At 45.8% G+C, this 25874-nt stretch overlaps 1 protein-coding gene and 1 long non-coding RNA gene across 2 annotated transcripts in view; both read right to left on the bottom strand.

Annotated features, from left to right (window-relative positions):
• Positions 1-1117: 1117 nt before the first annotated feature.
• On the bottom strand, positions 1118-2560 carry LOC119909472. Its single transcript, XR_005445459.1, has 2 exons — positions 1972-2560; positions 1118-1804 (listed from the first exon to the last, which is right to left on the bottom strand). It is a non-coding gene; the product is annotated as an uncharacterized LOC119909472 (long non-coding RNA).
• A 1554-nt stretch (positions 2561-4114) lies between these two features.
• LOC119909372 (NACHT, LRR and PYD domains-containing protein 3-like) overlaps positions 4115-25874 on the bottom strand; it is a 116996-nt gene continuing 95236 nt past the window's right edge. Inside the window, exons 10-15 of the mRNA XM_038727571.1 lie at positions 12397-12487; positions 12135-12308; positions 11828-12001; positions 11521-11694; positions 5091-5137; positions 4115-4871 (exon numbers count right to left, since the gene is read on the bottom strand). Of these exons, the coding sequence (XP_038583499.1) occupies positions 4342-4871; positions 5091-5137; positions 11521-11694; positions 11828-12001; positions 12135-12308; positions 12397-12487 (1190 nt within the window). The 3' untranslated portion in view covers positions 4115-4341. The remainder of the gene's footprint in view (positions 4872-5090; positions 5138-11520; positions 11695-11827; positions 12002-12134; positions 12309-12396; positions 12488-25874) is intronic.

Below are 25874 nucleotides of genomic sequence, written 5' to 3'. Positions count from 1 at the left end.
AAAAGCAATGATAAAAAAAAAGCTAAAGAAAACAGGACAGTAAAAGTTAATAAAAATAAATCTTAAATATTTAATTAAAAGCAATGGTAAAAAGAAAAGTCTTCAGTCTTAATTTAAAAGAACTGACAGTTTCAGCAGACCTGCAGTTATCTGGGAGTTTGTTCCAAATATACAGAGCATAATAACTGAACGCCGCTTCTCCTTGTTTGGTTTTGACTCCGAGGACAGAAGGCAGACCTGCCCCAGACGACCTGAGAGGTCTGGGTGGTTCGTAACGAAGCAGAAGATCAGCGTTTATAACAGCTGATATGACTATTGAAACAGAGAAACCGAGTTGGGTCCTTCCCTCAGGTCATGAGTGTTGCATAGTTTGCACACCAGAGGGCGCTCTGCAGCTCCTCTGTTAACACTCCAGGACTACAGAACTAAACATCTAATAGTGAACTGGATTAGTGAAAACAGACTGGTCTTAAATGTAGCAAAAGCCCAAAGTGACTTGTTCAGATCTAGACCTGCCACTGAGGGAGAAAACCAGCTCTGCCCTTCACCCACAGCCTCAAACACTGAACAGGTTCAAGAGGTAAATGTTCTTGGTGTTACACCAGATGGACAGTTAACATGGGAGAAACATGTTGACAACATTGTTAAGAAAATGTGTAATGGAATATCAAGTATTAGAAGATGTTCCCTTTTCTTAGTCCTGCCACTACAGTGCTGGAGACACAGGATTAATCTGATCCCACCTTGATTACTGTTCACCTGTCTGGTCTGTTTCAGCTACAAACAGCTAAAAATAAAGACTCGCACTGGCCTGTCCATCGGGTGTGAGGCTGAGGACGGACAGTGAGCACGCCAGCCTCTCGTGGCTTAGAGTGGAAGAGAGGTTGGCATGCAACCGTAGGAATTTCTTTAAGTGTGTGAGAAACCAACATATTTATAGTACTTGCTACAAAGGGTTGTCTAGTTTAGGAAAAACCCAGGACTGATGCAGATCTGTGATGTACAGAGCCTCAACATGTGGAACAACTTACATGTTTTCATTGCTGAAGCACTCAGTAAGGCTGCTTTTAAAAAAAACACTTGAATAATAACGCAAACACTGCCGAGCTCAGGTGAATGGTTTGTTGCATAATTGTGTTGTGACACTTTTTACTTTGTCAGCTGCCTGCATTATCACGTACACACAGTGATACTTTTTATAAGCACTGTAGGTGTCATTTTTAGATTCATGGATAACTTGTATATTTGCTATATGTTTGTCGTATGTGGACCCCAGGAAGAGTAGCTGCCACATTAGTAGCAGCTAACGGGGATCCGAATAAACGAACGAATCAGCTGACTGCAGTCTACCGGAGCTCAGAGCCACTCTGCTGGAGCTGTGGTCAGTAGCTCCTGGTAGCTCGGTTTTCCCGGTGAGTTGGTCTTTTGTCACGTCTATTACATGACGTAACTAATAATAAAAACAGCCCTCATCACTTCTCTTTGGAGACCAGACCTGCTAACCCTCCTGCCCTCTCCAGGCTCAGCAGCGTGTCTGCGCCGGCAGGTTGGGCTGCAAGGGGCCGCTGCCATCGGCGCTGCACAGCACAAAGCAGCTGATGGGATGCTCCTCACGCTGGTTACGGATTGGCTGCAGGAAACAGACACATCTGAACTGCTACACGCCCACAAGCTGTTCAACATGAAACCAGCTGATCTTGTCCTCCATCTCATCGTCACTCTTGTCCAGGTCCTCAATCTGGAGACGCCACTCGTACTCGACATGAACGTGGATGTTAAACTTTCCTGTCTGAGCCTGAGTCAGCTGAAACATGAAACACACATGATACACGCTGAAGTACTGCAGGTTCTAACTGGAGGCGTATATAAGCACGCCGGCCCACCAGACACATTAGCTTTTTTCTATTCAGCAGGAACTCTGGCATGTTTGAGACTACGAAAGAAGTACAACCACAAGAGGAAATTTCTTACCTGGAAAAAAGTCTAGCAGAGGAGATGGCTGGTGAGCAGTTCAGGCAGTGTGTTTTCCCATGCCCGCGCTACATCATGGCTGGGGACACTGTCAGGGGTTGGCTGCTGAGTGCAGACTGGGGTGAGGACCCAAATGCAGACAATGGCAAGGCGAGAGGAGGATGCAGTTCAAAGACTTTATTAACTCAAACTCAACTGAAACAGGCTTACGTGGAACTCAGGGCAAAAGTCCAAGCAAAGGTAATCCAGGAAACACAAGGCGATCCGGAAACACAAGGCGATCCGGAAACACAAGGCGATCCGGAACAGGGAAAACAAGGCGGAACACTCAACAAGACGCACACACACAAGGACGTGACCAAGACTGAAGACAAGAGCAGGCATATATACACACATACGGGGACTAACGAGCGGGGCGGGAGCAACACAGGTGACCGGGATCAGGGCTAACAAGGCAGGCAGAGAGTATGGAAAACAGAGAGACAAGCAGGCAGGAAGAAGCAGCAGGACTCCAGCAGAACTCAGACAGACATAGGCAAAATAACACATAAAACACATGAACTAATGTACAGGACTAAGAACTAAGACACGAGACAAGACAGATACTAAGTAACTTAAGGATGCAGATGAATAATAATAAACAAGGCTACACCGAATACACAGAACCAAAAACAGACTTAAACAGGAAACATGAACACAAAACCCACATTCCTAACACACTCATGCCCTGTGTGTGTCTTGTCTGGGGATGCCGCATGCCCAGGCAGCTCTCGAGGGGGCTGCTTGCGGCCATTGCGAGGCCCTGCACCTGAGGGTGCTGAGGTCCCGTGCGGCTCTTTTTTCCGAAGACGGTCGCTGAGGCGGCACGACGGCTTCGGTCATGGGGCTCCCACCGCGACATCTCCGAGGGCATCGGGACTGCCAAGACTTTTTCCCGTTCATCGTCTGCTGGCTCCAACTCCCCTCTTCCCCGTTCGGGAGCCCACTTCTGGCTTCTCCCGCTCGAGGTGTGAGCCCGGAGAGGCTGCAACTGTCTGGTTCTGAGGAACTGGCTCAGCATCATGGAGGAGGAAGACTTCCGGGAGCCGGATCAAAGTCATCAGTCAGCACCCAGCTATGACGAGCTCTTGGAGGTGGTGACAGTGGCAGTGGCCAAGCTCCAGCTCGATTGGCCGCAGGCTGTGCCAGACACACATGCTGTGCCAGACATGCTGCGAGTAAGCTGGATGATCGCTTCCTGCAAAATACCATCCATCCATCCATCGTCAACCGCTTATCCTGCGTACAGGGTCGCGGGGGGCTGGAGCCAATCCCAGCTGACATCGGGCGAAAGGCAGGGTACACCCTGGACAGGTCGTCAGTCCATCGCAGGGTCACACATACACTAAACTACCATTTCTTAGCACCCTTGCTGCTACTATATCACCTATCACAATCTCAATTTGATTACCGGTGTTTCTACCACATACTGTGTAATGTTTCAATCCGAAAAATGTTTTTTCAGCACATGTTCGATCACCTGACTTCCTCCGTCCTAAAGCTACAACTGCTCGTAACTTTGGTTCCACCTTTAGTGTGTTCCTCTTCTTCTTCTTCTTTTTGTTTTATGGCAGATTGCAACCATGACTTTTAAAGGTGCATACCGCAACCAGCTATGTTCGTTGGGTCAATTTATATCATAAAATTATATTATATATTGTACACCAGCTTTCTGTGTATCGTTTACCCCGTCTCCTGTTGTGCATAATAAACCTTCAAGGTTCCACTTACTTCCTGCCTACTTACTTTTGATTTAGCCTCATCCTCTCATCCCTGTATTTCCTACAATGTAATAGTACATGTTCTATATTTTCCCTTCTTCCTGTGAATGTCTAACTCTATCTCTAATAAATGTTCTAAATACACATATTTCGTCTCTGGAGCCTTTTGTCACGTAGAGAAACTTTAGCCCTTCAAAACGTTAAAAGGGAAAATGAAAAGTTCAAACACCTGGTGAACAAGCAGTCGTCAGAAAGTTGTGCAGAAACAGTGTTTGTGAGGATCAAACTCAGCAGGAAAAGAAATCTACTTGAGCAACAGAATAAATCAAGACTATTTGTTGAGTTTTTGTCTTCAAACCTTTATTGAAGTGAATAAGAAGCTCTGCAGCCATCAGCAGCTACTAGATGCTGCTCCAAGAAAACTTTATTAAAGTGAAAATCAAAGTCAACACAGTTTGTACACAACAAGTTCAGCCCTGAGATCATTTCACCATTTCGAAGAAAACACATTTCTGACATTAAAAGCACAATCAGTGAGTCAGATGTTAACCAAAGTGAAGCCTCGTCCACCACCAACATTTAAACCACAGGATTGGAAGTTGTCTCCCTCCTACAGAGAACACAGAGACACTGAGGAACCAGAGGACCAGAACCCAAAACCAGGATAAAGAGGTTCAGTGAATGTGGTGTTGAAGGTGTGGAGGTGGATCAGTGTGTCAGAGGAGACTCTGTAGAAGGACAGAGTGCCAGCAGGACAGTCCACATACACTGCTACTCTGTTAGAGGAGGAGGAGGAGAGAAGGAGGGATGTTCCTCTGTTATTGTGCCAGACAGAGTAACGACCATCAGAGCAGTACAGACTCCAGGACTGATCATTCATTCCAAACCCACAGTCTTTACTCTCTCCTCTCCTTTTGATTCCTCTGTAACTCACTGATATATAAACCTCTCCTCTACACTCGACCTCCCAGTAACAGCGACCAGTCAGACCATTTCCACACAGCACCTGAGGACAGCAGTCAAATCTCTCTGGATGATCAGGATATGGCTGCTCCTCTCTCACCCATGTCACCTTCCTGTTGTCAGACAGTTTCAGGTTTGTGTTTGCTGTGTTTGTGTCCAATGTCAGTTCACAGAAATCTGATGGAGAGAACGAGACACAACACAGCAGCAGTTTAGATGCATCTGAAGGTTTATTCTTTGTTTGTGTACTGATGTTCATTTCTATAAAGTTTAAAGATGATGCATTTAGTCAGTAATGTTTGAATGAATAAATACCAAAACTATCAACTTTGTATTGAAAGAGAAACTGACTGTGTGCTGTTTTGTCATCATGAGTCAGATTGAATCCACACTTACACTTCCTCAGACCAGGTTTTAACCACTGTTCTCCACCATGGTCCACCCTGGAGGAAGAAACACAGTCAGAGTGATTTTCTATCCAACATGAGTCCTAACTGCTGTTCAACATGAAGCATGACAAAGAAACAGGCTGAAACTCATCTGTGTCAACTGTCTCCAGGATTCTTTCACTGTCTGACAGAAAAAGACCTGAAGAAGGAGAAGAAGAAGAAGAAGAAGAAGAAGAAGAAGTGGGAGGAGGATTTCAAATATTGTCCTCTGCATGTTCTCCCGCTAAATAAACAGTTTGACCAACATTCACACATGAAAAAGTAAACTGTTTCCAGACTGTTCTCAGATCAGTCTGACCACCAGATTCAACTTGTATTGTGTAATTTATACGTCAGAAACAGAGGGTCTCTATCCAACATAAGTCCTAACTGCTGTTCAACATGAAGCAGTGTTGCTCAGTTTGTCTCTGTGACAGAGAAACAGGCTGAAACTCATCTGTGGCAACTGTCTCCAGGATTCTTTCACTGTCTGACAGAAAAAGACTTGAAGAAGAAGGAGAAGAATCCAGAAGAAGAAGAGTCCATATGATATACAGATTGTAAAGCTTTCTGAGACAAGTTTGTGATTTTGCACTTGATAAATAAAACTGACTTGACTTGGAATTTCATATCAATGAAGGAATGTATTTCACTGAGACAGATGAGGCAAAATGATGAAGTTAACAGAGAATAAAGGCGTTTCTCTCAGCAGCAAATCATTTATACTGTAATTATATGCATCTAATTTTGGACTGTAATTATTAAAGAAGTTTATTGTCAATTCTGACATATTAAAGGTGCAGTATAGGCCATGCTCAAGTTATATTAGACGTAAATAGGAGTGTGCAGCTACAAACTGTAAGAAGAAAAGGTATTTAAATTACTAAAGATGTTTATTTAATGTGAAAATTCAATAAACACATAATACACCCATGGCTGACATACTGCGGTAAGCGTGTCGACTCATTTCCGTTTCCGGTGCTTGTGTGTTGGTACCGTGTTGTGCTGCTCTCGCTAAATACCAGTTAAATTTGTTAGATTACAGCGGCTAACTGTCCGCTAAACACTTATTATTACAGTAATTTTGCCTAAGCACTCACAGTTCTTTCCATCTTTTAGTGACTGCTGTTCTATCTCATAATTGTTTTCAAAAGTTTTGGTAGCTAACGCTACAGTACTTTAGCTTAGCCGTTAGTGACTTTAGCTTAGCAGCTAGCGATGGCTTCTCCTTCTCCCTCTCACTCTCCTACTTTCTCCTGCTCGGTGTGTCAGATGTTCAGTTACTCTTCTGCCTCCTTTAGCTGTAATGGTACGTGTAACAAGTATAGTTTATTTTTAGACATGGAGGCGAGGCGCAGTGATTTAGAAGCCAGGCTCTGCACCTTGCTAGATCAGTCTTTAGCTACTGTAGCTAGCCACTCCCCGGTAGTTGGTACGGAACGGCCTGAGTTAGCCTCTGGTAGCCGTCCCCCAGCATCTCCTGAGCAGCCAGGACAGGGTGGCTGGGTGACTGTCCGAAGGAGGAATAGTCGTAAAGATTCAAAGCCCACGGGTCATCACCAACCTGTTCACTTTTCTAACAGATTTTCCCCACTCTGCGACACACCTGCTGAGAAACCAACTCTGATCATTGGCAGCTCCATTTTGAGAAATCCCTGTGGCCGGAGCGGGCAATATTGAGTCTTATTTGAAACTGCTGGCTAAGGATAAACGTAAATACAGTAAGATTGTTACTCGCATCTTGTTGATAGTGCTACAGGCTTGCTGCGAATGACACCCGACTCTGTAGCCCCTCTAAAAAAGAAAATAATAAAACAAAGACTGTTAGCTCCATGATATAACACTGAAACTCGCATAATTAAAGAAAATATCGCGGAAACTTGAGAGGAACTGGCGTTCCACCAAACTGGAAAAATCTTGTTTTATTTGGCAAGATAGTCTTAAAACTTATAGGAAGGCCCTCCTTAATGCCAGAGCAGCGTACCACTCATTAATAAAAAAAATAGGAACAACCCCATTGTTCTTTTCAGTACTGTAGCCAGGCTGACAGAGAGTCACAGCTCTATTGAGCCAAGTATTCCCATAGCTCTCAGTAGTTACGACTTCATGAGCTTCTTTAATGCTAAAATTCTAACTATTAGAAACAAAATTCACCAAGACCTGCCCTCAACTGGCACCGACTTATCTCTAAACTCAGGAACCTTAGAAACAGCTGTAAAACCAGATATATGTTTACACTGCTTTGCTTCCCTCAATCTTTACCAACTAACTTCAATAATTTCTTCATCAAAACCATCAACCTGCCTCTTAGACCCCATTCCGACTAGGCTGCTTAAACAAGTTTTACCCTTAGTCAGCACTTCTATACTAGGTATGATCAATCTATCTTTATCAACAGGCTATGTACCACAGTACTTTAAAGTAGCTGTAATTAAACCTCTTCTGAAAAAGCCCAAACTTGCTCCGGATGTTTTAGCCAACTATAGACCTATATCTAACCTTCCATTTCTCTCTAAGGTTCTGGAGAAAGCAGTTGCTAAACAGCTGTGTGACTTTCTACATAGCAATAGTTTATTTGAGGACTTTCAGTCAGGATTTAGAGCTCATCATAGCACAGAGACAGCACTGGTGAAAATTACTAATTCCTTACTACTACTGTGCCAGTAGTAGTAAGGAATTACTATTACTAATTACTAATTAATTAACTCCTTATTGCATCAGACAAAGGACTTGTCTCTGTACTGGTTTTACTAGATCTTAGTGCTGCATTTGATACCATTGACCACCAGATCCTATCACAGAGACTGGAACATTTCATTGGCATTAAAGGAACCGCTCTAAGCTGGTTTAAGTCCTATTAGATCGATTTCAGTTTGTACATGTTAACGATGAGTGCTCCATGCACGCCAAAGTTAGTCATGGAGTTCCTCAAGGATCTGTATTCTGACCAATCCTTTTCACTTTATATATGCTTCCTTTAGGCAACATTATCAGGAAATATTCCATAAACTTTCATTGTTATGCAGATGATACTCAGTTATATCTATCGATCAAGCCAGATGAAACTCATCAGTTAGCTAAACTTCAAATGTGCCTTCAGGATGTTAAAACCTGGATGACCTGTAATTTTCTCATGTTAAACTCAGATAAAACTGAAGTTATTGCTCTGGGGCCTAAGCACCTCTGTGACGCATTATCTAAAGATATAGTTTCCCTGGATGGCATCGCCCTGGCCTCCAGCACCACTGTGAGGAATCTTGGAGTTATCTTTGATCAGGACATGTCGTTTCATTCTCACATTAAGCAAATTGCAAGGACCACCTTTTTTCACCTATGTAATATTTTGAAAATTAGGAACATCTTGTCTAAAGATGATGCAGAAAAATTAGTCCATGCATTTTTTACTTCTAGGCTGGATTACTGCAATTCCTTATTATCAGGCTGCTCGAAAAAGTCCATTAAGACTCTTCAGCTGATCCAGAATGCTGCAGCATGTGTTCTGACAGGAACCAGGAAAAGCGATCACATTTCTCTGTCTTAGCTTCTCTGTATTGGCTTCCAGTAAAATCCAGAATAGAATTTAAAATCATTCTTCTTACCTACAAAGCTCTTAATGGTCAGGCACCATCTTATCTTAAAGAGCTCATAGTACCTTACTACCCCACCAGAGCACTGCGCTCCCAGAATGCAGGGTTACTTGTGGTTCCTAGAGTCTCCAAAAGTAGACTAGGAGCCAGAGCGTTCAGCTATCAAGCTCCTCTCCTGTGGAACCAGGTTCCAGTTTGGGTTCAGGAGGCAGACACCATCTCCACATTTAAGAGTAGGCTTAAGACTTTCCTCTTTGATAAAGCTTATAGTTAGGGCTGGCTCAGGTGAGTCCTGAACCATCCCTTAGTTATGCTGCTATAGGCCTAGACTGCCGGGGGATTTCCCATGATGCACTGAGCTCCTGTTTGCAACCTCATCCCATTAATGTATGTTACTAACTCGACTTCTCCCCTTTCCCGTAATCTTGTGCTTTTTCGTCCATCTCCTCTCTCCTCCTATCACTTCCAGCAAGTGTTTCTGGCTCTGGAGCTGTGGACTCTGTGGTCCCACCTATCATCAGTGCTTGAAGTTGTTGTGAACAAACAGTGTGGATTTATGCATTTTATATTAAATAATTTAGACACTCAACTCTTCTTTTCTCTCCCAGAGAGAAGCAGGGGGTTTGATTATCAACCCTCTACAGATGGCTGTAGTGACCCCAAAAGAAAGGCGGGTGGAAAGGTCGCTTTCCCTAAGTGCTATTCCTTAGCAGCCTGATCGTAAAACTAGCACCTTTGATTCCGCAGCCTGATAACGCGGTGTCTGACTGTTAAACTGACAAAAGGGACATTAAACAGCGATTAGCGTTTCCCTGAACAGCCTATCAGAACTCTCCTTTAAAGGGGGCAGGAAACCCAAAACTGCCCCCCCCCCACACACGCAACTGACCTTGCTCTGTGTTTCATTACACCATCAAAGGGCTACTCCTTCACGCCTCTGTGTGACAAAATCCAGGACACCAAGGACAGCCCTGAAGTTATGTAAACAAGGACTGCAGTCTCCAAAGACTGCAGTCTCCAAAGACTCAAAGCATTACCTGTTTAATTAAATAATCTTTTAGTTACTTGATTACGCTACCTTTATTTGAGTAGTGATGTTACCATGTTGTTGCTATCTGTTGTTGAAGTGCCATGACTTCAGTTTCCCTCAGTTCCAGCAACTTTACTTGTTTTATTTTCTTTCTTTTGTTTTGTTAAAGTTATCAGTCCGTTAAGTTACACTGGTCTAATTCAGGAACAACCAAGTTCCCTTTTAAGCTTTTTCGTCGAGCTAACTTCACCGAGGTCAGACCCAACCACGTGGTCTCGCCAGAATCTAAATAGGTATCAGGACATCAACAGGAGGGACTTCACATAGCAGAGCATGCCCACAAAACTAAATGCAGGCCTATCAGGTAAATAATTTTAATTTAAGTTAAAAAGGCTACAGGTGTGTAGCGCACAGAAGCTGTTGCCATGGTTACTATCCATAGAGTGCCTGCCATTCACTCGCAGAGCGCTGTCTCCGTTTCTGGGGCCTCTTTTGTTTAACATTTACATGCTTCTACTGGCTCAGATTATGAAAAACAACAAAATATGTTCCCATAATTATGCAGATGACACACAGATTTACATAACCATTTCACCAGGGGACTATGATCCCATACGGGTGCTGAGTAACTGTATTGAGCAGTTTATCCTCAGTCGACTTGACTACTGTAACAGGGCTCCATAAGAAATCCATCAGACAGCTGCAGCTGATTCAGAACGCTGCTGCTCAAGTCCTCACTAAGACCAAAAAGGTGGATCACATCACTCCAGTTCTGAGGTCTTTACATTGGCTTCCTGTATGTCAAAGAATTGCCTCCTGTTAGTTAATAAAGCACTAAATGGTTTAGGCCAAAATATATTTCCGATCTTCTGCTTCGTTACGAACCATCCAGACCTCTCAGGTCGTCTGGGGCAGGTCTGCTTTCTGCCCCCAGAGTCAAAACTAAACAAGGAGAAGCAGCGTTCAGTTATTATGCTCTGTATATCTGGAACAAACTCCCAGATAACTGCAGGTCTGCTGAAACAGTCAGTTCTTTTAAATTAAGACTGAAGACTTTTCTTTTTACCATAGCTTTTACTTAAATATTTAAGATTTTTCTTTTTACCACTGTCTTTAACTAGTAGATTGATAAGATACATTGCACTGTAACTTTTACTGTGCTGTTTTCTTTTTCTTTGTTTTTAGCTTTTTACCATTGCTTTTAATTAAATATTTACACGTTACATGTTGCTTTTAAACTTTTTTATATTTCCCTGTTGCTTTTATGTTTTATGTAAAGCACTTGAATTGTTGAATGACCTTGTTGTTGAAATGTGCTATACAAATAAACTTGCCTTGCCTTTCCTTCCCTTATAAAACACACTGCTGATGGAGAAAGTGGAGGTGACAGGCGGAGAGAGACAGTGAGAGGCGGGGCAAGCCAGTGTGTTTGCAGTGAGAGACCAGAGATTAGGTGTGTGTGAGTGTGGGGAGAAGAGAATTCAGAGACAGGTGCAAAGCAGGTATATTTAAAAAGAATAATAATAATGTTCGTGGGGATTAAATCCTGCTTTCACCAGCCATCAGCCAGTATGCCAGATTACTAGTCCACCCCTGCTTCTATCCATAGAGCCATGGTGTTAGCAGGGCTCACATGAGAATGATTTTACATCCAAGTTTCTGATGTTTCTAATGAATGGCTGTTTCCAATCGATAAGACTTCTGGAGATCCATGTGTTTCCCATTAAATAACAGAAAATAGAGACACCTGCAGAGTGTGGGCTCTTGTTGTCTGTCCAAACCTGAGAGTGTCCAGTCTCCAGTGTGGATCCTCCAATCCAGCAGACATCAGCTTAACCCCGGAGTCTCCTGGATGATTGTAGCTCAGGTCCAGCTCTTTCAGGTAGGAGGGGTTGGAGCTCAGAGCTGAGGCCAGAGAAGCACAGCCTTCCTCTGTGATCAGACACCCTGACAGCCTGGAATCAGGAAAACATCATAAACTCTGTGTTTTAGAAAATCATGTGAGCAGGAAAATCCTACAGACAATTTTCCCTACAATGAACCTAAAAACAGATGAGGAGGATTAAAAAGAAACAGCTTAATACTGACCTGAGAGTTTCCAGTGTACAGTGTGGACTCTCGAGTCCAACAGACAGCAGCTTCACTCCTGAATCCTGCAGGTCGTTCTTACTCAGGTCCAGCTCTCTCAGATTGGAGGGGCTGGAGCTCAGAGCTGAGGCCAGGGAAGCACAGCCTTCCTCTGTGATCAGACAGCCTGACAGCCTGGAATCAGGAAAACATCATAAACTCTGTGTTTTAGAAAATCATGTGAGTAGGAAAATCCTACAGACAATTTTCCCTACAATGAACCTAAAACCAGATGAGGAGTATTTAAAACAAATAGCTTAATACTGACCTGAGAGTTTCCAGTTTCCAGTGTGGACTCGTGATTCCAGCAGACAGCAGCTTCACTCCTGAATCCTTCAGGTTGTTGTAACTCAGGTCCAGCTCTCTCAGACTAGAGGACTGGGAGCTGAGAACTGAGGACAGAGCTTCACAGCTTCTCTCTGAGAGGTTACAGCCACTCAACCTGAAAAGGGATTAGCAATGGACACAAACTAAATGATTTATTTGTCAAATACAAAAAAATTTAATTGCACATGCATATATCCACCTACAGAGCTTTCTTTGAGACTTTGACCACTGGCAGCAGCATCAGAAGAGCCTCCTCTGAAGCAGAGTATTTCTTCAGGTCAAACACGTCTAGATCTTTTTCTGATGACAGTAAGATGAAGATCAGAGCTGACCACTGAGCAGGAGAGAGTTTATCTGTGGAGAGACTTCCTGAACTCAGGGACTGTTGGATCTGCTCCACTAGAGAACGATCATTCAGTTCATTCAGACAGTGGAACAGATTGATGCTTCTCTCTGGGGACAGATTCTCACTGATCTTCTTCTTGATGTACTCAACTGTTTCCTGATTGGTCTGTGAGCTTCTTCCTGACTGTGTCAGCAGACCTCGTAGGAGACTCTGATTGGTCGTAAGTAAAAGACCCAGGAGGAAACGGAGGAACAAATCCAGGTGTCCATTTGGACTTTGTAAGGCCTTGTCCACAGCACTCTCGTAGAGCTGTGTTAGTTTAGGTTTGCCTCTGAAGACTTTAGACAGCCAGGATTTTGATTGTTCTTCTGCCAGCAGATTGACACCAGAGTTGATGAAGGTCAGATGGACATGAAGAGCAGCCAGAAACTCCTGAACGCTCAGATGGACGAAGCAGAACACCTTGTCCTGGTACAGCCCACTCTCCTCTTTAAAGATCTGCGTGAACACTCCTGAGTACACTGAGGCTGCTCTGATATCGATGCCACACTCTGTCAGGTCTGATTCATAGAAGATCAGGTTGCCTTTCTGCAGCTGCTCAAAAGCCAGTTTTCCCAGAGACTCAATCATCTTCCTGCTCTCTGGACTCCAGTGTGGATCTGTCTCAGCTCCGCCATCATACTTGACGTTCTTCAGTTTGGACTGAACCACCAGGAAGTGGATGTACATCTCAGTCAGGGTCTTGGGCAGATCTCCTCCATCTCTGGTCTTCAACACCTCCAGAACTGTAGCAGTGATCCAGCAGAAGACTGGGATGTGGCACATGATGTGGAGGCTTCGTGATGTATTGATGTGGGACATGATTCTGCTGGCCTGCTCCTCATCTCTGAACCTCTTCCTGAAGTACTCCTCCTTCTGTGGGTCAGTGAACCCTCTGACCTCTGTCACCATGTCAACACACTCAGGAGGAATCTGACTGGCTGCTGCAGGTCGTGTGGTTATCCAGAGGCAAGCAGAGGGAAGCAGGTTCCCCCTGATGAGGTTTGTCAGCAGCACATCCACTGAGGTGGACTCTGTAATGTCAGTCAGGACCTCATTGTTGTGGAAGTCCAGAGGAAGTCGACACTCATCCAGACCGTCAAAGATGAACACAACCTGGAACTCTTCAAACCTGCAGATTCCTGCTTCTTTGGTTTCAGTAAAGAAGTGATGAACAAGTTCCACCAAGCTGTACTTTTTCTCTTTCAGCACATTCAGCTCTCTGAAAGTGAATGGAAATGTGAACTGTATGTCCTGGTTGGCTTTGTCTTCAGCCCAGTCCAGAGTGAACTTCTGTGTTAAGACTGTTTTCCCAATGCCAGCCACTCCCTTTGTCATCACTGTTCTGATTGGTTCATCTCTTCCAGGTGAGGCTTTAAAGATGTCTTCTTGTCTGATGGTTGTTTCTGGCCTGTCTGGTTTCCTGGATGCTGTTTCAATCTGTCTGACCTCATGTTCATCATTGACCTCTGCAGTCCCTCCCTCTGTGATGTAGAGCTCTGTGTAGATCTGGTTCAGAAGGGTTGGGTTTCCTGCTTTAGCAATCCCCTCAAACACACACTGGAACTTCTTCTTCAGTTTTGATTTCATTTTACACTGGTACTCAGCAAGAATCTCTGAAATAATGAAAAAGAGATGACAGAATTTAGAAGATGCTAAAGAGTATGTGAGCCATGGAAACATTTCCTCTTTTCGGGCAGAAAATATGTTTCTGCCAAGCTTTACGTTTTTGACATTATTTGCTTCTTAATAGTTCATCCATCCATTTTCCACAACTATATGTAATGATGTATGTAATTCTCCCCAGCCACTTTCTACAGCTCTTTCTGGGGGATCGCAAGGCGTACCTAGGTATTCAGGGGGTTCTGGGCCTGCCCAATGGTCTCCTCTAAGTTGGATGTGCCCTGAATACCTCCGTAGGACAGTGTCGTAGTTAGATGCCTAAACCTCAACAAGCTTCTTTCCACATGACAGAACAGCAGTTCTACTCCAAGCTCCTTAATTATCTGAGCTGCTCGCGTTATCTTTAAGGGTGAGACCAGCCAAACCGACAATAGGTGAGAACACAGATCTTCTGGTAAACCCAGAGCATCACCTTCAGGTGTAGTTCTCTGTTTTAGTTCTCTCTTTAGTATGGCATCCACATTGCTATTGATTCTCATGCTCCACCATTCCCTCACTTGTGAAAGACCACAAGATCCTCGGTCTCCTTGACAACAATTCCCTCCCAAACCAAAATGAACAATTCACTATTTTACAGACGAGTGGTCTCAGTCTTGGTGGTGCTGACTCTTATCCTTTCTGCTTCTCACAGGTAAAGCCTTTAAAACCACATAATTTGCTAACAGCAGAGATGTAAACCTGATGGCCACCTTCTCTGAATCTGCATTGGTCCTACTGAATCTGAGGTTCTGCCACAGTCTCCGTTTCATCACCGTGGAATAAGATCTGCCAGGGAGCCTGGGAACTACTCTGATAATGTCACTGTGGGCCTTTCTGATTAATTTCATGTACGTGTCAGTCTGGTTCAGCAGTTCCCCAAACTGTCCGACAATATCCTCAGTCTGGGTCAGCTATTAACCTCCCCTCCTGAGTTTCCTGACGATCTGCCAGGCCGTCTTTAAGGCAGAAAAGTTGTTCTCCATGGCCTCAAGTCCTCCTATACCAGTTTTTTTCTTTTGTGACCACAGAAGCTACCGCCCTTCTGGCATTCCAATACCCATCTACTGCTTCATCTTTTCCCGGCGCCAACCAACCCCAAAGTTCTTCTTTACAGACTTTAAATATTGACATTTTAAACACTTGAACCACTTGAATTCCATGTCGCCAACGTCTCAACTGGTGGTGGTGGACAGCTTTGCTCTTCTCATTACTTGTCCCAGACATACGACTGCAAATTTAATGAAACAATCACAACCTCAATAATCAAGCTTTGCTGTACAGTGTACCGTAACTTGCGAACCACCTTATGCCTTGATTATGGTGTCCATTATCGACAGTCCATGACTATCACAGAAGTCTAATAACAAAACACATCCATCAAATGCTCTCACTGAATCTTGGTACCATTCCAGGAGGAATATTCCAGCTCACCAGTGCTTAGGCAGTGGCTCGTGAGAATCCCCACACCTGCCTGGTGCCTAAAGGAGAGTCAATTCCCTATATAGGAGTTTAATTTCAAAGCCGGTGCTACGTGTTGCTACTCTCCTGTACCTGTGACCTGACTGGCAATGCACCTGACCCTGACACTGCAAATGGACCCTGCCACCAGGCACTTGCCAGTAAGCTTCATTCCTAGGCTTGGCTGCAGAAAGAGGCCCTAATCTGGGTGTGGTAGTTTGCTTTCAAGGTTGCTGATCCAAAAGGGCTCTGCAATCACCCCTGATCGGACACTTCACCTAAGACAAACTGCCTTGGGTGACCCTACCAGAAGCTAGTGACCCTGAGATCAGCTTCCATGGTCATTGTACCTCAACCCCTCCACCATGTAAATGTGGCAGTTCTCTTGATATTAGGAGGCCAATTTCAATATCAGAATTTCAACTGTATCTGTTATCATTGTCATGAGTCTAAAACTGTGATGCATGATTGCATAAAATAAAAAGATCTTGTTAATAATTCCATTTTAATGATTTACCTGTGGGATTTGAGATAGTGTTTGGTATATTTTCCATTAGATCATTCTTATTTATCTTTACCAAAACTAGTCTGATCACTTTAATAGTGTTTATGCAATAGTTCTGGACCATCAGATCTAAGGTGTCCACCCTGTCTGCATTCTCCAGTCGACTCTTTCGGATTGCTGGGAAGCCTTCCAGGACCCCCTTCTGCTGCAGGTACCACTTGAACTTTTTAAAGTCCTCGGCTCCCAAATCTTCCAAAATTCCCAAGAGGACCTCTTTCTGTGTCGCCATCTTTTCATCCTGCAAAGATGCCAAAAGAATTCTTCACCTTATAGAACATACGACACAAAAGTGAATATTATTGGAGTTGTCATGTCATTATCGATTAATCTATAATTTTGTTGATTAATTCATAAGTTACTTGGTCCATAAAATGTCAGATGATGGTGAAAGATGTCACTTAGTGTTTCCCAAAGCCCAAGATAATGTCCTAAAGTGTCTTCTTTTGTCCACAATCCAAATACAGTATATTCAGTTTACTGTCATAGATATTAAATATTCACATTTGAGAACCTGAAATCAGAGAATTAGGAATTTTTTTTTAAATTACTCAAAACAATTAATCTATTATTATTACTATTACTCTGATCTCTTAAATTAAAAGGGATGCATTCTGAGAGATATAACTTGTGTTTTAACAATCTGAACAGGCTAATGATAATGACCTACCATGGCTTCATAATGAATGCAGGACGCTAATGAAGATAAGAGATCAATTACTTAAAAAGTAACTTAAAACTGGCCTGACCTCAGACAGACAACAATTTACATCAGCAAGAAATAAAAGAATACAAACATTGTGGAAGGCCAAAGCACACTTTTTATGACTATTATTGAAAGTGCAAAAGTGAACAAATCTGGCTAAGCATTATGTCACCCCTGGTTACAGAGCTCCATAAAATAGATGAGTGAATAAAAGAGGGATTTAAATATGTGGTGGAAGGATGTGACATTAAATAGTTAATATTTCCATTAACCATACTGACCTAATTCATGAAAACAAAGGCTCGTAGTTAATCTCCTTCCCATAATGCAGCAGATGAGAGTGTGTTGTAGTGATGGTAAGTTTGACTCTTTTGACAGACTCGTTCATTCAAATCTTGTTCATTAAAATGAACTAATCTGTTTTTTGAGTCATTTTGTTCATTTGAACTAGGCTGGTTATTGTGGTGCTGCAGCCCTCTAGTGGGCGATTAAAAATTATTTGACAAAGTATAATGCACAAATTCACCTCTTGATTACTGTATATCATCATTATATAAACCCCCCTGGGCCCACAACCAAATTCAAACCATGTAAAAACCACAGAAATATGTTTTCAATGTAATCACCACTACTCCGGCTAAATCCTTCCATTGTCATAATCTTTCCTGAGTATACAACCAGACCATCCATATAAAGGCTTATGTATATAATTACTATCATTATCTCTGACGTGCTCATTCATACAGCAGCCTAACGTCCCTATCCATGAGTAAAATATTAATATCAGATTTGTAGTAAATATATTGAAGTAATAAGCTTGATACACTATATGAATAAACAAACTCTTATTAAAATTCAACCAATTTAATAATAATCTGGAACAAGCCACCAAGTTCATGAAGAACTCCAGCACAGAGAGAGGAACAAAGAAATACACATTATATAAATGCAGCAGTTTGGCAGTTCTGGATGCAGAATGGGCCACATCAGGTCCTGATTCTGCAGATAGAGAAACGTCTCGGGTTACGTATGTAACCCTTGTTCCCCGAGAAGGGGAACGAGACACTGCGTCGGTGACGACACTATGGGAACGCCCCTGGGCGTGGCAGGGCTGAACTATGAATGAAACTACTCCAATCCTATTGGTGTTACTAGAACGGTAGTGTGTGACGGCGTAACCGGAGGGGGTATATAAGCACGCCGGCACATAGGACACATTAGCCCTCCAGGCGGGGTGAGGTGTGGTGGACCGAAGCAGTGTCTTGTTCCCCTTCTCGGGGAACAAGGGTTACATACGTAACCCGAGACGTTCCCCTTCGAGGGAACTCGAATTGCGTCGGTGACGACACTATGGGAACGAGATAGCACACAGCATGCAGAACCTGACGGCACGACTAGGAGGAGAGCGTACGGGTGCCGGGTGCAGAAGGCAGGTCCAGACTGTAAAACCGGATAAAAGTGTGAGGGGTGGCCCAGCCAGCCGCATCACACAAATCCTGGAGTGACGCCCCTGCGAGGAGGGCCCTAGAAGCCGCCATGCCTCGAGTAGAGTGCGCCCTTACCGCCATAGGTGAAGGCAAACTGCGCACCTGATAGGCCAGGCCATAGGAAATAGTCTGAACGATCCAGTTGCTGATGGTGTGTTTAGAAGCGGGGAGCCCAGCCTTGGGGTACCCGAAACACACCAGCAACTGGTCTGCTTTCCTCCACCGGGAGGACCTCAGAGTATAAATACTCAGTGCTCTGACAGGGCAGAGCAGATGAAGTCTCCCGTCCTCCGTCGTCACATGAGGTGCGGGATGAAACGCCTGCAGCACCGTGGACCCTGCCAGTCTGGCCGGAACCTTAGGGACATAACCTGGACAAGGGTGCAGGATGGCCCTGACCCTCCCCGGGGCAAACTCGGACACCGACAGTGCCTGGAGATCCCTCCTCAGAGAGGTGATAGTGAGGAGAAAGGTCATTTTAAGGGTCAGGTGCTTGGCCTCAGCCGACTCCAGGGGTTCAAAGAGGGCCTCAGCCAGCGCTTCGAGAACCACTGCCAGGTCCCAGGTGGGAACCCTGGAACGAGTCACGGGTTTCATCCTCTGGGCTCCACGGAGGAAGCGCACGACCAGCAGAAGCCTCCCCAAGGGACTTCACTCAGAGGGTCGTGGAATGCTGCAATGGCAGCCACACATACTTTGAGCGTGGACGGGGAGAGGCCAGCGGAGAAACGGTGCTGGAGGAACTCCAGTATCACAATTACTGAGCAGGTAACTGGGTCCACCGCCCGTTCTCTGCACCAGGTGGTGAACACATTCCACTTTAGGCCGTACATCCTTCCCGTGGACAGGGCTCTGGAGCTGAGCAGCGTTTCGACTGCTCCTGTCGTCAGAACCGCCTCTAAGAACTGCGCCCCCTCAGGGGCCAGACCCATAGCTGCCACAGGGCGGGGTGCGGGTGAAAGATCTGGCCCTCCGCCTGGGACAGCAGGTCTCTCCTCAGAGGGACCTGCCAGGGCGGGTCCTCGAGGAGCGATATTAAATCCGAGAACCACACTCGTGCCAGCCAAAACGGGGCTGGGGGTGATAGGGAGAACCACAGGGGACAGTGTGCCATCTCTCGGGACGCAAACAAGTCCACGTCTATGGGGCCGAACTCTTCGCATAATAACTCCACCACCTCGGGGTGGAGTCTCCATTCCCCGGGCCTCAACCCCTGTCTCGACAGCAGGTCTGCTCCTTGATTCTGGGTCCCAGGGATGTACATCGCTCTGAGGGACAGCAGTCTCTCCTGGGACCACAGGAGGATCCGATGTGCCAGTTGGCATAATGGGCGTGAGCGCAGACCCCCCTGGTGATTCAAATAGGCCACCACCGCCATATTGTCGGTCCTGACAAGGACGTGGCGACTGCGGAGAGCGGGCAGAAAACTCCTCAGAGCTCTGAAAACCGCCAACATTTCCAGGCAATTTATGTGCCAAGAGAAATGATGCTCCTCCCAGGAGCCTCTCGCGAAGCGGTCGTCCATGACCGCGCCCCATCCCGTGAGTGAGGCGTCTGTTGAAATAATTGTTCGGCGACAGATTGCTCCCAACACAGGACCTTGGGACAGGAACCAAGGCTTCCTCCATACGGACAGGGAACGAAGGCATCTGCTCGTAACCCGTATCAGACGAAGCGAATTTCCCCTCGGGGAGAATCCCTTGGATTTTAGCCACCACTGAAGGGCTCTCATGTGCAGTAGTCCGGAAGGTATTATACTGGACGCTGCTCCCAGAAGACCCAACACCCTCTGAAAGTGTTTCACAGTGATGGCGCGGCCTAACTGCACTCTGGTCACTGAGGATTAAATGGACTCGATGCGTGCGGGAGACAGTTGGGCCCGCATCGTCGTTGAGTCCCACACCACCCCTAGGAATGCAGTCCGTTGAGCGGGTGTCAGCCCTTTTTTGTGTGTTGAGCCGCAGCCCCAAACGCTGAAGGTGGGCGAGGACGACATCTCGATGCCGAACCGCTAACTCTCGAGACTGGGCCAGGACGAGCCAGTCGTCAATGTAGTTCAGTATGCGGATGCCCTGGAGCCTCAACGGAGCCAGAGGTGCATCGATGCATTTGGTGAACGTGCGGGGATAGTGCTAGGCCAAACGGAAGAACCCGATAATGGTAAGCCGTGCCACCAAAGGCGAACATCAGGAACTTTCAGTGAGAGGAACAGATGGAGATGTGGAAATAAGCGTCTTGCAGATCTACCGTGACAAACCAATCCTCGGTTTGGATGTGACTGATGATGGCTGGGATGGTAAGCATCCTGAACCTGAATCTCCTCAGAGATTGGTTGAGGGACTGCAAATGCTGGTGGGCTGGTGGCCGGTGTCCCGCGGGAATCCCCGGTGGCGTCCTGAAGCGGAGGACCACCAGGGAAGGCTCGCCGGTGAACCACGGTTTGTGAGCCCAGTCGTGTTCCGGCTGCCGCCCCTCGGGGCGGACAGATCGGCGAGGGCCTGCCGGCGGCTAGCACGTCCCGAGCGCTGAAGCGGTGGGAGAAACAACGCCTGTTGCTGGAGCCACCATGAGAGAGAGGACCTCGATCGGCCTCTCTCAGTGGAAGGGGGGCAGGGAGGGTGAGGAGGCGGGGGGTGGTGGTGGGTCCCCCCACTCGAGGTCTCAGGACCTCTTCCCCCGGGCCCGCCGAGACTGAATGACGGTCCTCAGATCCGTCTTCCCGGGGGGCTGTGGGCGAGAGCGCCGTCTTGCATCCCAGGTTTGTTGAGGGGGATCCCGCGAAGCGACGCTCTGCTTCTGGCTGTGGCGGTAGGTGCTGGATGAAGGCTGTCTGCCTTTCCTGAGCCGTCGTGGTCCTGGAGTCTGACCGGCAGGGGAGTCACAGTCCCGAAGAAGATCAGCCTGGTATGCCTGCAAGACAGCCATCATATGTAGGCTGGCACCAGCTCGACCCGCTGCCATGTAGGCCTTGCCCACCAAATCGGACGTCATCCGACACGGCTTGGTGGGGAGCGCCGGCGTCCGGAGGGATGTAGTCCAGCCGGGGGGATGTAGACAGCCGTGCGAGAAGGGTTTATTCCATGATCTACACAACTCATTGTGCAGAACCGGAAAAAATGGTAGGGGTCAACGCGGGGGTGGCGCTCGGTGTTGCAGAAACCGCTCATCTAGTTTGCTGCCTGCCGAAGGCTGCTGCACCGCCTGTGGCCAATCAATGTGCAGCTTGGCCATGGCCCGCGTCACCACTTCCAACAACTCCTCGTATCCTGGCGAGGGCTGATGACATTCCGTTTCCTCTATGCTAAGCACATCTAGCTCCTCAGAGCCAGATCATGTCAGCCTTTCCGGACTCGCCCCTCGAGTGGGAGAAACCGAGAAACGGGCTCCCGATCGGGGACGAGGGGAGGAGGATTCCGCGGACGAGGACAGGAAAAAGGCCTCAGCCGTTCCGGCACCCTCGGCGATCTTGCGTTGTGATCCCCAGTATCGGAGCCGCCGCGACGCCTCAGCGACCGCGGGGCCTGTGCCACGAGGGGAGCGCATCCGACCATCCTCTAGGAAGAGAGCCGCAATGGTCACAGGCAGCCCCCTCGAGAGCCGCCTGAGCATGCGACATCCCCAGGCATGAGACGCACATCCCATGGGTATCACCTTCTGTGATGAAACGCTCACAAGGGAAGACACACTGTCGGAATCGCTTTGACATGATCTTCTGCTGCTTCGTCTCGATGTCAGGTAGGAAAATGGAGCTTCCAAACATAGCCAGAGTGCCTGCTGAATAGAAAGAAGCTAATGTGTCCTATGTGCCGGCGTGCTTATATACCCCCTCTGGTTACGCCGTCACACACTACTGTTCTAGTAACACCAATAGGATTGGAGTAGTTTCATTCATAGTTTAGCCCTGCCACGCCCAGGGTCGTTCCCATAGTGTCGTCACCGACGCAGTTCGAGTTCCCTCGAAGGGGAACAAACATGAGCACATCACTCTCAAACACTGCAGGTTGTTCACCAGACACGAGCTTTGAAACAACAGCACGGCTCTGTCGATAAATAAAAAGGAAGTTACTGACCCACTAAAGCACTAAATGGTTTAGGGCCAAAATATATTTCCGATCTTCTGCTTTGTTACGAACCATCCAGACCTCTCAGGTCGTCTGGGGCAGGTCTGCTTTCTGTCCCCAGAGTCAAATCTAAACAAGGAGAAGCAGCGTTCAGTTATTATGCTCCGTATATTTGGAACAAACTCCCAGATAATTGCAGGTCTGCTGAAACAGTCAGTTCTTTTAAATTAAGACTGAAGACTTTTCTTTTTACCATTGCTTTTAATTAAATATTTAAGATTTTTGATAACTTACACTGCACTGTAACACTTTAGCTTTTTATCATTTGTCATCTGTCTCATTTATCATTGCTTTTATTCATTGAACTCTTTTAACCCTGATTGTAACACTTTTATTATATATATATATACTTTTTTATATTTCCCTGTTGCTTTTATGTTTTATGTAAAGCACTTTGAATTACCTTGTTGTTAAAATGTGCTATACAAATAAACTTGCCTAACCCGAGCTGTCAGGTGACAAATGAACGACTCAAACAGACCCACAGTTGAGAGTCGTGAACTAATCAATTCTGTTTCCTGTGCTGATGGAGCCCAAGCAGCTGACGTGTGACGAGTGAACGTAAGAGTCCAAGATCATTCACGCATGCGTGAAAATGAACGAATCACTCACTGAGACAACCCGTTCCTCCTGAGTCATATACACGATTAGGTCTTATGAACGAAACGTTCTTTGAACGACACAACACTAGCGTGTTGATTGTGACGTAGCTTCCTTTTGCTGACGGAGCTGCAGACAAACGCACATGTTGGAGCAGAGAGCACAATAAATGTGGATTTAGGTAGTGGTTACAATCCTGCTGGTAGTTGCCAAAGAAACTTCTTGGCGAGTTGACTGTGAAACTTGGTGAAATAATGTAAAGCTGTGACTAGATATTAGTGTTAGCAACCATTACTGATAACGGAGCTAACCGTTAGTGTTAGTGATAATTAGCTGAGCTAACCATTAGTGTTAGTGTTAGCATTAGCGATAATTAGCCGCGCTTACTGTTAGCATTAGCGATAATTAGCCGCGCTTACTGTTAGCATTAGCGATAATTAGTAGAGCTAACCGTTAGCGTTAGTATTAGCAACAACTTGCCATAATAACTGCAAGCTATAACTGCGCCAGTTATAGCAGTAAGCAGCCACACTATGGTCTGCCAAAATTATCCATGTAACCTTGTTGGCTGTGCTAGCCCCAGTTTGCACTGTTGGTGGTTAGCAGTTGTTTAGTCATTGTATTGTGTTTATAGTACACCCAGGGTGATGCAGCTATACTGCAGTGGTAATGTGTTCACAAGGGCTATGTTTATGTGAACTTGTGTGTATATATATATATATATACACAGACACACACACATATATACACACACACACATATATATATATACAGATAAACATATACCACATATAAACACACATATTTTAGGTCCCTGCATCCTCTCTAAGAGTTTGTATCAATGCTGTAGTAAAAATATAGGGTATACCCTGGACAGGTCGCCAGTCCATCGCAGGGCCACACATAGACAAAAACCACTCACACTCACATTCACACCTAAGGACAATTTGAGAGACACCAATTAACCTTCATGTCTTTGGACAGTGGGAGGAAGCTGGAGCAGGCTTCTTTCCATTCCATAAAAACTCTAACTAAATTGTTATATGGCTTGAAGATTCCTTCTGAAATGGTGACTGGTATCATCATGGAGATGTAATTAAATTGTGGGGCGACGACCATCTTAATAATATTAATTTTCCCCCATAGGGTAAGATTTATCAGCTTCCATTTATCCAAATTTAGTTTAATTTTCTTATTTATATTTTTAGCTACTCTTGAGGTGCTATTTCTTTGCACTTTTACAGAGCAATCCACTAGAATCTGAAGGCCGGCTGAGCGAGCTCAAACAACCAGGTGTGTGTCCCACCCATTGAAACCAAGCTTTTGTCTTGTTAATCCGGAGGGCGATCTCAGCTGGGTGCAATTATTTTTAATGCCCAACACCTGTGTGCAATTAGACTCACAATACGTCAGTGAAACCTACCACAGTGAACTGACTTCATCACTGCTTATGCTAACACATTATCTCTCGGGCTACTGGCGCTCACTGGGACCTGAATCAAACCAGAAAACTCTGCTACCCCCGCTGCGCTGTCCACCAATTACTCTTTCACCCACACCCCCCGGCCGTCTGGGAGGGTGGGTGGGACTGGGTTCTTAATTTCCAACAAATGGAAATTCACACAGCTGCTACCCCCGAATAAATATGCCTCCTTCGAATACCATGTTGTCGCCGCAACCTCTGCAACCTGTCTCCCGCTCACTTTGCCTCAGTGGTAGCTTCCGCTCTACCCACCCTCAACACATTTTCCTCACTTGAGGTCAATGATGCCACACAATCTCTGTGCTCTACACTGAGCTCGTGCCTGGACAGCCTGTGTCCTCTATCCACCAAGCCTGCTCGCCCAAACCAGCCCCACCCGTGGCTAACTGATACCATCCGTGGGCTCTGTACTGATCTCAGAGCGGAAAGAAAATGGCGAAAAACCAAAGACCCCGCCGACCTTAAGGGCTACCAATTGCTCCTATCCTCCTTCTCAACAAGCATCTGTGCTGCCAAAACTGCGTTCTATAATAACAGAATAAGCAGTGCCACTGACTCAAGGAAATTATTTTACACTTTTAAAGTGCTACTAAAGCCTCCTCCACCTCCACCACCCACAAACTTGTCTGTTGATACCTTTGCTGCCTTCACAGGCAAAGTGGCGGCTATAACTAGCCAATTCTCTGAAACACTCAACCATTGTATCAGTCCTACTACATCTTTTCCTCTGCCCTTCCAGGTCAGTGGTTGTTCACTCTCCTCGTTTATTCCTCTCACAGAGAGCGAAGTATCAGAACTCTTGACCCGTAGCCGTCCATCTACATGCCCACTGGACCCGATTCCTACGAATCTCCTCCAAGCCATATCTCCTACTGTGGTCCCGACAATCACTCATGTGAAAAATACTTCTCTGGCTTCAGGAACCTTCCCGAACACTTTCAAAAGGGCTCGGGTTACACCCTCACTCAAAAAGCCCTCACTTGACCCAACTCAAGTTGAGAACTATCGACCAGTGTCTCTTCTACCTTTTTTATCCAAAACTATTGAACGGGCAGTATTCAAACAGGTCTCAGAATTCCTCTCAGGGAATGACCTCCTAGATCCATATCAGTCTGGTTTTAAGAGTGCCCACTCTAATGAAACGGCTCTTCTGTCTGTAACAGAAGCCCTAAGGTCAGCCCAATCCTCGGTTCTTATCCTGCTTGACCTATCAGCTG

The sequence above is a fragment of the Micropterus salmoides genome, unplaced genomic scaffold, assembly GCF_014851395.1.
Source record: "Micropterus salmoides isolate LMB-PRFRI ecotype aquatic unplaced genomic scaffold, ASM1485139v1 Ms_hic_scaffold_18, whole genome shotgun sequence".
Lineage (NCBI taxonomy): Eukaryota > Metazoa > Chordata > Actinopteri > Centrarchiformes > Centrarchidae > Micropterus > Micropterus salmoides.
This window is presented reverse-complemented; position numbering and strand designations above follow the sequence as displayed.